The sequence below is a fragment of the Hemitrygon akajei genome, chromosome 20 (genome assembly GCF_048418815.1).
Source record: "Hemitrygon akajei chromosome 20, sHemAka1.3, whole genome shotgun sequence".
In the NCBI taxonomy this organism is placed as follows: domain Eukaryota; kingdom Metazoa; phylum Chordata; class Chondrichthyes; order Myliobatiformes; family Dasyatidae; genus Hemitrygon; species Hemitrygon akajei.
The window spans coordinates 33,480,966-33,492,426 of NC_133143.1; the positions used below are offsets into that span (position 1 = coordinate 33,480,966).

The 11,461-nt window shown below is 39.5% G+C and overlaps 1 protein-coding gene across 3 annotated transcripts; it reads right to left on the minus strand.

Annotated features, from left to right (window-relative positions):
- Positions 1-273: 273 nt before the first annotated feature.
- Positions 274-11,422, minus strand: LOC140713705 (tRNA N(3)-cytidine methyltransferase METTL6-like). Of its 3 annotated transcripts, XM_073024108.1 has the most exons (7): positions 11,182-11,422; positions 10,580-10,663; positions 8,399-8,765; positions 7,595-7,729; positions 6,460-6,630; positions 3,314-3,455; positions 274-1,008 (listed from the first exon to the last, which is right to left on the minus strand). In XM_073024108.1, the coding sequence occupies exons 3-7, from the start codon at positions 8,729-8,731 to the stop codon at positions 830-832; spliced, it is 960 nt and encodes a 319-aa protein (XP_072880209.1). In that variant the 5' UTR covers positions 8,732-8,765; positions 10,580-10,663; positions 11,182-11,422; the 3' UTR covers positions 274-829. The 3 variants fall into 3 exon arrangements, with proteins under 3 accessions (XP_072880209.1, XP_072880211.1, XP_072880210.1); XM_073024110.1 differs by lacking the exon at positions 10,580-10,663; XM_073024109.1 differs by lacking the exon at positions 11,182-11,422 and having other exon boundaries at positions 10,580-11,145.
- Between the last annotated feature and the right edge of the window lie 39 nt (positions 11,423-11,461).

Below are 11,461 nucleotides of genomic sequence, written 5' to 3' on the forward strand. Positions count from 1 at the left end.
CAGCTAACAAGAATATTAGCCTCTAATGTGTTCTATATACCACGTTATTTATATAGTGAATGCAATTCAGTTTACCTGTATACACATATTCAATAGATGATAGCCAAGGATACGCAGCATCTGAATTTAAGATTTTAAGCGAATTTAAATACAGATACATGCTGCAGTTTTAAGATTTAAAAACAGAAACCAGTAAGTGTAAATTCAATGTCTTTTTGTAATGAACAAATCCTCAAAAATGTAGCATTCATAAAGGATTGAAATACTGTATACTATTTAGAAAATATAGTTTATTAAAATAAATGTCAACAAGAACTATGCAAGTTTGTAAAACCTTCAACATTGACACTTTACAAAAGTGAATACAAACAAGGTAGAAATTTCCTAAAATTCCAGTCTTGGAATATGAATAATTTTTATTTAAAATATTTTCTTGCAATAGGTACAAGATAACTTCCTCCTATAAATTCATCAAGTGTTGCTTTGAGTCAGGCATTAGAGAAAACACTTCCTTTCCCATAATATTTAGCTGTGTGTGGGAAAAGCATCCTCCCACCTCAGTAACATCATTTTGCCAGCAGTACAGCAAAGATCACCAACTCATTCTTGTGTCTTACTTTTTTTTTAACTTTTTTATTGTTTTCTTGTGTCTTACTTCTGATTTCCCGCTGTTGCATTTCACAGTATGTTTGATGCACATGTGACAAATAAAGCTAACCTTCGTAAATTCTTCCTTTTCCTAAAAAGCACCATTTCAGATACAGGACTGGCATTGTTCGCCTCTCTGCAAAGTTTGTCCGAGTGAACTATCAAGACATCAAAAACAAAATCAGCTGACGGAATCACTTGTGTTACATATGCTCAGTGCTCTCTTCGCCTTCTTAAATTTGCATTGAAGAAAAACTCTTGAAACACACAGACCTTCCTTCTTATTAACAGTTTCTCGGAAAACATACTCATTCACCAACACTTCATAGCCAGCAGATGTCAGGAGCTGTGCCACATACTCTGCAGTGAAAAGATACAAAAATGAATGTAGACAATAATGCTTTTTGTTCCACTAATTACATTCCTTTGATGTGTTTAGTGCTTCTTCCTAGTGATGGTTAACATGAAGGGATGCCACTTTATTAGTTAAGGGATGGCAGTAAGTGCTAAATATCAGGATGTATTTCCATATACTTTTTGAGATTTCCTGGAATATGAGTCCATATTAAGGTTTCTCAGTACCGCTGCTTGCAGATTTGTACCACTACACCAGGGAAAATAAGATGTATGGAGAAATAGTAATGAAGAGCAGGCAAACTGCTTATTGTAAATTGCCCCTAATGCAGGTGAGTACATTATAAAAATAATCAGAGGGGTTTATGGCATGCAAGGGAGAAATGGTCACAGGGAAATAAGAGGGGGATGAGATTAATATCAGTGGCACCCATTGTTAAGGAACCCCATAACCCAGGACAGGCCCCTTTCTCATTACTACCATCAAGAAGGTGGTACAGAAGCCTGAAGACACACTCTCAATGTTTCAAAAACAGCTTCTTCCCTTCCGTGATCAGATTTTTAATTGGACAATGAACCTCTAAACAGTATCTCAGTATTTTTCCCTCTCTTTTATTGCACTATGTAATTTAATTTTATATATACATACTTACTATTGTAATTCATAGTTCTTATTATGTATTACAACATACTGTTGCTGCAAAACAACAAATTTCACAACATATGCCAGTGATATTAAACCTGATTCTGATTCCGTACTCTGAGAGTCAGCAAACTCGATGACTAAATGACCTCCTTATGCACTGTAAGGAATTATGAGAACACAAGTTTGGAACAATGGCAATCACAGGAAGAAAGTGCACAGGCCACATAGACGTCACCTGATGTAAGGATTGAATCCCCGCCGCTGGAGTTGTGCAGTGGCAGTTCTACCAGCTGTGCCTGCGTTTTAATGTTACTGCAGAAGATAAAACCACCTTCTGTAGGCAACATATCTAAATCGATAGAAGATTCCCAGGCTAATAAGAAATAAAGAGTAGCCCAAATATATTTTCTGGTTGAAGCATTAATAAATGTTGTGCCACAGGGATCAGTGTTGGGGCATTAATCTTTTACAATTTAAATAACTGATTTCAAAGTACCAAAGATGTTGTTGCTGATTTGCTGATGAAGGTAAAGATAAATAGGAAGGTAAATTGTGCAGAGGATATTATGAGACCACAAATGAATACACAGCTAGCCACTGCTGTAGTGGCATCAGCACCAGACTTCAAGGCAAATGATCTTGGGTTCGAATCTGTCCAGCTCCTTCCACGCTTTCCATCCCTGCTGGGTTCAGTGTCAAGCTAGCAATTTGGCCTCATAAAAAGTCAAATGCCACAGAAACTGCAAAAATGCCACCCAATGAGCCACATGGCATGAAAAGGAACAACAACAAATGAATATAGATATGTTAAATCAAAGGGTAAAGTTCAGGTAAATTAGAGTATAATGTGAGATAGTTTATTTTGGCAAGAGATATAGATAAGAAGCATATTATCCAAATGGTGAAAGATTGTGGAGCTTTAAGATTCTGAGGGATTTGAATGCTTCTAATTTGGATGTCCATACATTTACACATTTCTTTCTCTAAAGGACATTGTGAATCAAACAGATTTTTAAATGATAATCTAATAGAGTTATAGTAACTAATATTGACATCAACCTTTTATTCATATGTAAATAACATAATTTAACTTGTGCACCTGCCAAAGCATGAGTTGAATTTATCTATGCATCACTGGTACAGACCTCAGGACTATAACCCAGTAACATTACCACTGTTCCCATTTCATTACAAAATGTCACCCAAATATAATTTTGATGGAACAAGGTTAAAAAAATAAATTTTCTGACACTCCTAAGAAACTACCCTTTCAGGTTCTCTTGGCTTTCTACAAAATTGTGCCATTGAGTCTGTCAAATGCATGCAAGCTCCATAAGGCCTTGATTTAACAATAACTTCCTTTTTGGTAAGGACAACAGTGACAGTGTCACAATTAGGCTCAACTTTCCTGTGACAAAATTCACAATATTTCCAAGGATTTCAGTTGCTGACTGCTGTTGGGAAACAGCTGCTGGCAGAACATCTAGTGGCAGGACCAAACATGAAAACCTTCCAGATGAAGAGTTATTTTGGTTGGCACTCAATTGATAGCATATCTTTTAGGGTTAATAATTCCAATAAACTCCAAGTACAGCCTCTATGTAGTTCAAATACAAATGTACTAATTGAAAGTTTCTTGAAAAGAAAACCATTAAACAATCTCACCATCAGAAAAAAAGAAGGATCTGGTTCCGTCTTGTCGAACATAAAAGTTTGGGCCAAGTTTGTGTCCAGATTTGAATCTAAGCATGGCATGATCATATAGTCCATAATCTCTGAATAAGATGCATCCACCTGGTTTTAGTACCTGTCATACACAAGAATCAAAGTCACAGTTGCTATACCATTTACCATGAAGTGCTCCCAAGTGAAAAAAGTGTGAATATGTGAGTAATTCACCTGTTACAAAATATTTGGGTACATTCTAATTGAAATATTAGGCCTGAAAATATCTAAATCTTTAAAAGTAATACTGTTTATTTTAATGTATATAATGAACTTAATATTTTCATATAGAGCAGCAAAGTTAGCCATTGATTTCTTCAAGGATACATTAATAATTCTTCCAATTAAAAATAATCTTTTGTGCTGCTATGTTTAAATTATAAAATTAGAATCAGGTTTATTATCACTGGCATGTGGCATGAAATTTGTTAATTTAGCAGCAGCAGTTCAATGCAATACATAATCTAGCAGAGAGTTATAAAAAAATAATAAAACATAATAATAAACAAGTAAATCAGTTACATTTATTGAATAGATTTTAAGAAAACATGCAAAAACAGAAATACTGCATATTTAAAAGAAGTGAGGTAGTGTCCAAAGCTTCAATGTCCATTTGGGAATCAGAAGGCAGAGGGGAAGAAGCCGTTCCTGAATTGCTGAGCGTGTGCCTTCAGGCTTCTGTACCTTCCTACCCAAGGGCATGCCATGGGTGCTGGAGGTCTTTAATAATGGACGCTGTTTTTCTGAGACACTGTTCCCTAAAGATGTACTGGGTACTTTGTAGGCTAGTGCACAAGATGGAGCTGACTAAATTTACAACCTTCTGCAGCTTCTTTTGGTCCTATGCAGAAGCCCCTCCATACCAGATAATGATGCAGCCTGTCAGAATGCTCTGCACGGTACAACTATAGAAGTTTTTGAGATCCTCAGAGATCTTGACACCCAGGAACTTGAAGATGCTCACTCTCTCCACTTCTGATCCCTCTATGAGGATTGGCATGTGTTCCTTCATCTTTCCCATCCTGAAGTCCACAATCAGCTCTTTTGTCTTACTGACGTTAACTGCCAGATTGTTGCTGTAACACCACTCCACTAGTTGGCATAACTCACTCCAGTACGCCCTCTCATCACCACCTGAGATTCTACCAACAATGGTTGTATCGTCAGCAAATTTACAGATTGTATTTGAGCTATGCCACACAGTCATGTGTATATAGAGACTAGAGCAGTGGGCTATGCACACACCCCTGAGGTGCGCCAGAGTTGATAGTCAGCGAGGAGGATATGTTATCACGAATCCGCACAGACTGCGATCTTCTGGTTAGTACATCAAGTATCCAATTGCAGAAGGAGATACAGAGGCCCAGGTTCTGCAACTCCTCAATCAGGATTGTGGGAATGATGGTATTAAATGCTGAGCCATAGTTGATGAACAGCATCCTGACATAGGTGTTTGTGTTGTCTAGGTGGTCTAAAGCCGTGTGGAGAGCCATTGAGATTGCTTCTGCCGTTGATCTATTACGACGATAGGCAAATTGCAATGGGTCCAGGTCCTTGCTGAGGCAGGAGTTCAGTCTAGTCATAACCAACCTCTTAAAGCATTTCACCACTGTTAATATGAGTGCTACCGGGCAATAGTCATTAAGGCAGCCCACATTATTATTCTTAGGCACTGAGAATTGTTGCCTTTTTAAAGCAAGTGGGAACTTCTGCCATAGCAGTGAGAGGTTGAAAATGTCTTTGAACACTCCTGCTAGTTGGTTGGCACAGGTTTTCAGAGTCTTACCAGGTACTCCATCGGGACTTTCTGCCTTATGAGAGTTCACTCTCTTTAAAAAGTCTAACATCAGCCTCTGAGACAGAGATCACAGGGTCATCAGGTGCAGCAGGGATCTTCACAGCTGTAGTTGTGTTTTCCCTTTCAAAGCATGCATAGAAGGTGTCGAGTTCATCTGGTAGTGAAGCATTACTGCCATTCATACTATTGGGTTTCACTTTATAGGAAGTAATGTCTTGCAGACCCTGCCAGTGTTCCTGTGCAGCTGATATCGCCTCTAACCTCGTTTGAAATTGTCTCTTTGCCCTTGAAATAGCCTTCCTCAAATCATACCTGCAGGCCTGGGTTGCCAGACTTGAATGCCACAGACGACGTACCTCCTGGTTCATCCATGGCTTTTGGCTTAGGAATGTACAGTAAGTCTTTGTAGGCACACATCCACACAGGTTTTAAAGAAGTCGGTAACAACTGCAGCATACTCATCCAGATTCAAAGATGAATCCCTGAATACAGTCCAGTCCACAGATTCAAAGCAGTCCTGTAGGCGTTGCTGTGTTTCCCTTGTCCAAATCTTCTTGGTCCACATTGCTGGTGCTGCAGTCTTCAGTCTCTGCCTATACTCAGGGAGTAGAAGTACAGCCAGGTGATCAGACTTCCTGAAGTGAGGGCGTGGAATAGCATGGTAGGCATTGTTGGTGGTGTAGCAATGGTCCAGTGTGTTGTTTCCTCTGTTGATGGTAATTGCTTAGTGATTTTTTTCAGACTGGCCTTGCTAAAATCTCCCAAAACAATGGTGAAGGCGTTAGGGTACACTGTTTCGTGCATGTTGATCCCATTATTTAGATCATCTAAAGCTTGCTTGACATTGGATGAGGTGGAATGTAAACTGCTACCAGAATGACCCCAGAGAAATTCTGTGGTAGGTAAAAAGAACAACACTTTACTGCTAGATATTCCAGGTCTGGTGAGCAGAATTGGGACAGCACTGATATATTTGTGCAAGAAGAGTTGATCATGAGGCATACTCCTCCACCTCTGCTTTTGAGAGACTCTATAGATCTAGCCTGACAGTGTATAGTCAACCTGTTGATCTGAATCGCTGCATCCTGTACGGAAGGGGTTAACCAGGATTCCATGAAACAAAGGACAAACTAATTGAGAAAAGGTAATAGATCCAGTCCATATATATATATATATAAACTGCAAGCTTTAATTTTAATTTCATCAGTTTGAAAAAATGACCACTAATATTAATTCTATTATATGCTACAGCAGTATAGAATTAGCTTGTGATTCATTAAGTACTTACTTTATAAATATTTTCTAAGGCCAACTGCATCTTCTCAGGATGAATAGCAGAGAGCACAAAAATCAGCATAACAACATCCACAGAATCAGCAGGCACATTCTCCAGTAAATCATCTTTTGTCAGGTCACACTGAAAGACCTTACATCTTTCAGAGTCATACAAGTGATTTTGCTTTAAAAACAAGAAACATTGCAATAGATGAAAAAATTCTGTGACGATTCTCACATCGATAGTCCTCTATAACATAAACTTGAATCATTATCACAGCTTACATGCTACTGTCACTTTAAATTACTTCCTATACTGCATAAAGTAGTTATTGAGTTATAAAATAATTTGAAACAAATGCTTGCCTTAACAAAACAAATAAATACTGTATTCCACTGAAATTTGCCTCCATGTCAGAGACATGGGTGGGGTGGGGGGGGAAGACACGATGCAAGCCTATAGAAGTGGGGTGTAGAGGTTTTGCTGGCTGGGTCACGGCAGAACCCATTCTCTTTTTGGCATTACGGGGCTGCAAAGAAAAGAGCCACCAGGACCGAACCAGAGGCTGCAGAGCAAGCCTCCATGTGGCTATGAATCAAGAGTTATGACCCATGGACAATGCTGCTGGGACACAAGCCAGAACCTAATTCACCCTGGGCAGGGACACCTGGGCAAAGGTGTCAGATGTTGAAATAACCCAAAACACCCGATGACCCCAGGTTACATCCTGATGATATAATGATATATCGCAGGGCATCCTAGGATGTATCTCAGTATCATAACAATGTTAGCTGTGGAATCGTGCTATATCCAACATAGAGGTGATGTTTTTTCCATTATAGCACTGAGGGCATTCAGAAATACTTTAACTGCTTGTACTTTGGTATGCTTTTCATTCTTAGATGTTAACGTAACAATGCAAATTGTCTGCTTCTGCTGCTGGTTTCAAGGTTCTTATATTTATATTTGCATCAACATGACTTTTGTGTGCACCATTTATCATCTGTACACTTACGAGTTTATGATCAAGGCTACCTCCATCATATATTTAATACATTTCATTTTAAAGAATTTTGGCAGAAAAGATTATAAAGAAAAAAAGCGTTAATACAAAAATCAGAAATATTTATATTAACATTTTACCTACCTTCACGAATTCTACAGCTCGGGGAGAGAAGTCACAAGCATAAATGAAAACATTTGGATCACACTCTAATAGAGGGAATAGACAGTTTCCAACTCCACAACCTGCTTCCAAGATGGTCAGTTTTTGATGCTCAAGCTGCAACAGAAAATTTACAGCAGCATTAACATAACAAAATAATACTGTGAGTTTCACTTAAAAACTGAACACCACCATCAGTGATAGAAGATAGGCTAAGAAAATAGGTGGAATAGTAATGGGCTTTGGCAAGAATGTTTTAGACTAAAAAGTTGAAAGGTGTGAAAGGTGACATTGATAAATGAGCAGAAAGGGCAGATGCAGTGGAGAATATGAGGGTTGAGGCATGCTACTCTCAGGGCAGAAGAAAGCATCCTTGGTGCTATCTGAATTGGCCTGAGTGAGCACTTGGAAGATACAAGTGAAGAGTTCATAATAATGTGCATGCACCTTTCTGAATAAATGATAGAGAAAGCTCAGTCTCATTTATTGGTAATTACTTAATAAGCACTGAAATAAGCCGGAAATAGCAAGGGATGGGAAAATTATAGAAACCATGGAGAATATACCATTGCTGGAGGTTTTTTCTGACAAGTAGGGCCATTTGAATGGAAGTGGGAACTAATCCCAGAAGTGTCACTTAGTCATTCGTTAGGATTGTTTACCACTACTAAGGCCAGCATTTATTCACTAATCCTAATCGAGTAGCTTGCTAAACCATTTCAAAGGACATCTAAAAGTCAACCAGTTTGCTGACCCACAGCTAGATAGTTTATCATTGTTACTTACATCTCTACATGCTTTCAGTTCTTCAAACTCCCTGGTTGTCCAATGTCTATCTTTGAAAAAGTTGGTGCTGTTCCTCTTGTAAAACAAATCCCAGTTTTTCTGTGCCTCTCTTTCCAGCTTTTGTTGTTTAAAATCTGACACCAAGCTCTGGTCCTTCATGAGCATTTCCACCTCTGCAGGGGTGAGGATCCTTCCCTTGTTCCCTGTTACAGGTAAAGGAGTCTCTGATTCTGAATATGTTACTGTGTTGCTCCGTAGAGTGCAATCATGTATGCCTTCTGTTGCAAACATTTGACTAGTACATGGGTCATTTGTCGCCACATCATAATTCATTGTGTCTTCAATATTCCAGCTGACCTTAAAGCAACTTGGAAAAATAAACATTGCATCTTAGTTTAAAATTCAAAACTGTATAATTTAAAATCTCTATGGATGTCAACACTGCAAACAAAAGTAACAACGAACACATCTTAAAAATATAAAATTAAAATATATAACAATCTATACATTTCATTGTTACAGATATTTCTATGTATCAACAAGAGTATCTCCCAAAGAGTAACAAGTTATCTGTCAAGTATCTCTAAGGTTGCAATGATTAATGTCCTGCCACAAACCAGCAACCAGTCCCTGCAGCTAACAAAGAAACATCAACAGGAGTAGGCCATTTGACTACTCATGCAAGCCCAGAAATTCGATAAGATCACGGCTGATTAACACTGTTCCCATATCCATCAATTTCCTTAATACCTGTAATTTTAATACACTTAGCCAGTGAACCTCCAAAGCTTTGATAGAAAATGTCAAAACTTCACTTCCTTCTAAATGAATAACTTGGTTCTTGCCTCAGTCCTGAATGATCAAACCCTTAATTTAAGGCTGTGACCCCTCATTCTAATCACCTCAGCTAAGAGAAACATTATTTAAACCTTATCCTGTTAAGCCCTGGAAGGATTTTGCAAGTTTCAATATGATCACCTCTCATTCTGCTGAACCCAGAAGACTGTATAGGCTCAGTCCAGTTAACCTCTCATCAGACAACTTTCCACCATTTCATGAATCAATTTGGTAAAGTGCTTCATTGTTCCTCAATCACCAATTCCTTAAGTAAGGAGACGAGGCCTGCACATATCATTCTTTGTGCAATCTCAGTAGGACACAGTACAATTAAAGGAGACCATCTATCTATACACTTGTTCCCAAACTCTCCTGCTGTACTTAATATTATCTTGCAGTGGCAGATGTGCCAGGACCCCAAATCCCTTTGCACATCAACAGCCTGCAATTTCATTACCAAAGCGGATGATCTCTGATACTTCCACCTGCACTGCGATGGTTGACTCTGTGGTTAAGAAAGCATTCGGTACATCAATTGTGAGATTGAATTTAAGAGCCGAGAGGTAATGTTGCAGTTATATAGGATGCTGGTCAGACCCCACCTGGAGTACTGTGCTCAGTTCTGGTTGTCTCACTACAGGAAGGATGTGGAGACCATAGAAAGGGTGCAGAGGAGATTTACAAGGATGTTGCCTGGATTGGGGAGCATGCTCTATGAGAATACGTTGAGTAAACTTGGCCTATTTTTCTTGGAGCGACGGACGGTGAGAGGTGACCTGATAGAGGTGTATAAGATGATGAGAGGCACTGATCATATCAAAGGCACTGATCAAAAGTCAGAGGCTTTTCTCCAGGGCTGAAATTGCTAGCACGAGAGGGCACAGTTTTAAGGTGCTGGGAAGTAAATACACAGGAGATGTCAGGGATAAGTTTTTATGCAGAGAGTGGTGAGTGCGTGGAATGGGCTGCTGGCAGCAGTGGTGGAGGTGGATATGAAAGGGTCTTTTAAGAGACTCCTGGACAAATACATGGAGCTTAGTAAAATAGAGGGCTATGGATAACCCTAGGTAATTTCTAAGGTAAGGACATGTTCAGCACAGCTTTGTGGGCCAAAGGGCCTGTGTTGTGCTGTAGGTTTTCTATGGTCTAATATCTTTAGCCTCTCTGCACCCTCATCTCCACTCATCTTTGTATAATCTATAGGCCTGGATGCAGCCAGAACTCCTAACGATTTTAAGTTTTTACTTTGGATATATTTACTGAATCACTTCATCCAAATCACTGATATTGATAGTAAGCAGCTGCTAAATGATCCATTCAACAGAGCCAGATTTGTGTACTTACCAAGAGCATCAGTTATCAATTCTCACATTCCGCCCACTACAGGTCAAGCCTAGATGGCAAAGGATAGTCGAATTTGTTCATAAGCTAGAAAATACACAGAATGAAGACTGACCTAATTCTGTTCCTATATCTTATGGTTTTAAGGGAATTACTGGAACAATCAATGGAGACAAAAACTGGGAGGGGGGATGCTCATTCATATATACGTGGTGTCCATAAATCAGGCGTTCCTAACACGAAGTGAGCCTGTATGTCATCCGTGGGTATATTTCTTTTATAGATCCCAACATCTCAAAAAATCAATATTCACACACGCATCAATATTATGAGGTTAAGAATCGGACACATCGCATTAACCTTGTATACATCTGCTTTTAAATGACCATACATAAAGCAGAATGGGCTATTCCTCAAGGCATCTGACGAGTGCGCTAACAGCCTGCCATTCTGCGAAAGTAAAGACTGAACAACCAAAAGAGCCAACTACTAAACACAGCCACGTTACTCTTGCCCACACTGAACCAGTATATGTAGGTCCCGGATCGGCTTCTACAGCCACCTGAGGACTCAACAATAGACAACCCCTTGGGAAAAATACTTACTTCAGTGTATTCAGTGTAGTAATAGCCTAAGGACTCACTGCGCGCAGATCACGGCTTTGAATGTTCAGGGCTCGACAGAAACGCAAGCCGAAGTCTGTGACACTATGTCCGTGAGAGAACGAGAAGCGCATTTAAAAACGAAACTCGCCAGGTGCCGAAGCATTCAGTAGGAAATCGTTGCCTGAGCAGGACGAGAGAAGACGGGCCCTCACCTTCCCCGCTCGCAGGCGGCCGGAAGAGCGTCGGGAACGAAACACGCACGCGCCGGTCCCCCCCACCC

What these genes read in the sequence shown, in the direction of transcription:
- LOC140713705 (XM_073024110.1), bottom strand. Translation starts at nt 8,731, where the DNA reads ATGAATTATGATGTGGCGACAAATGACCCATGTACTAGTCAAATGTTT. An exon ending in AACTGAAAGCATGTAGAGAT is followed by an intron (nt 7,730 to 8,398) that starts GTAAGTAACAAT and finishes TTTCTGTTGCAG; the next exon opens with CTTGAGCATCAAAAACTGAC. An exon ending in CCTTAGAAAATATTTATAAA is followed by an intron (nt 3,456 to 6,459) that starts GTAAGTACTTAA and finishes TGTGTATGACAG; the next exon opens with GTACTAAAACCAGGTGGATG.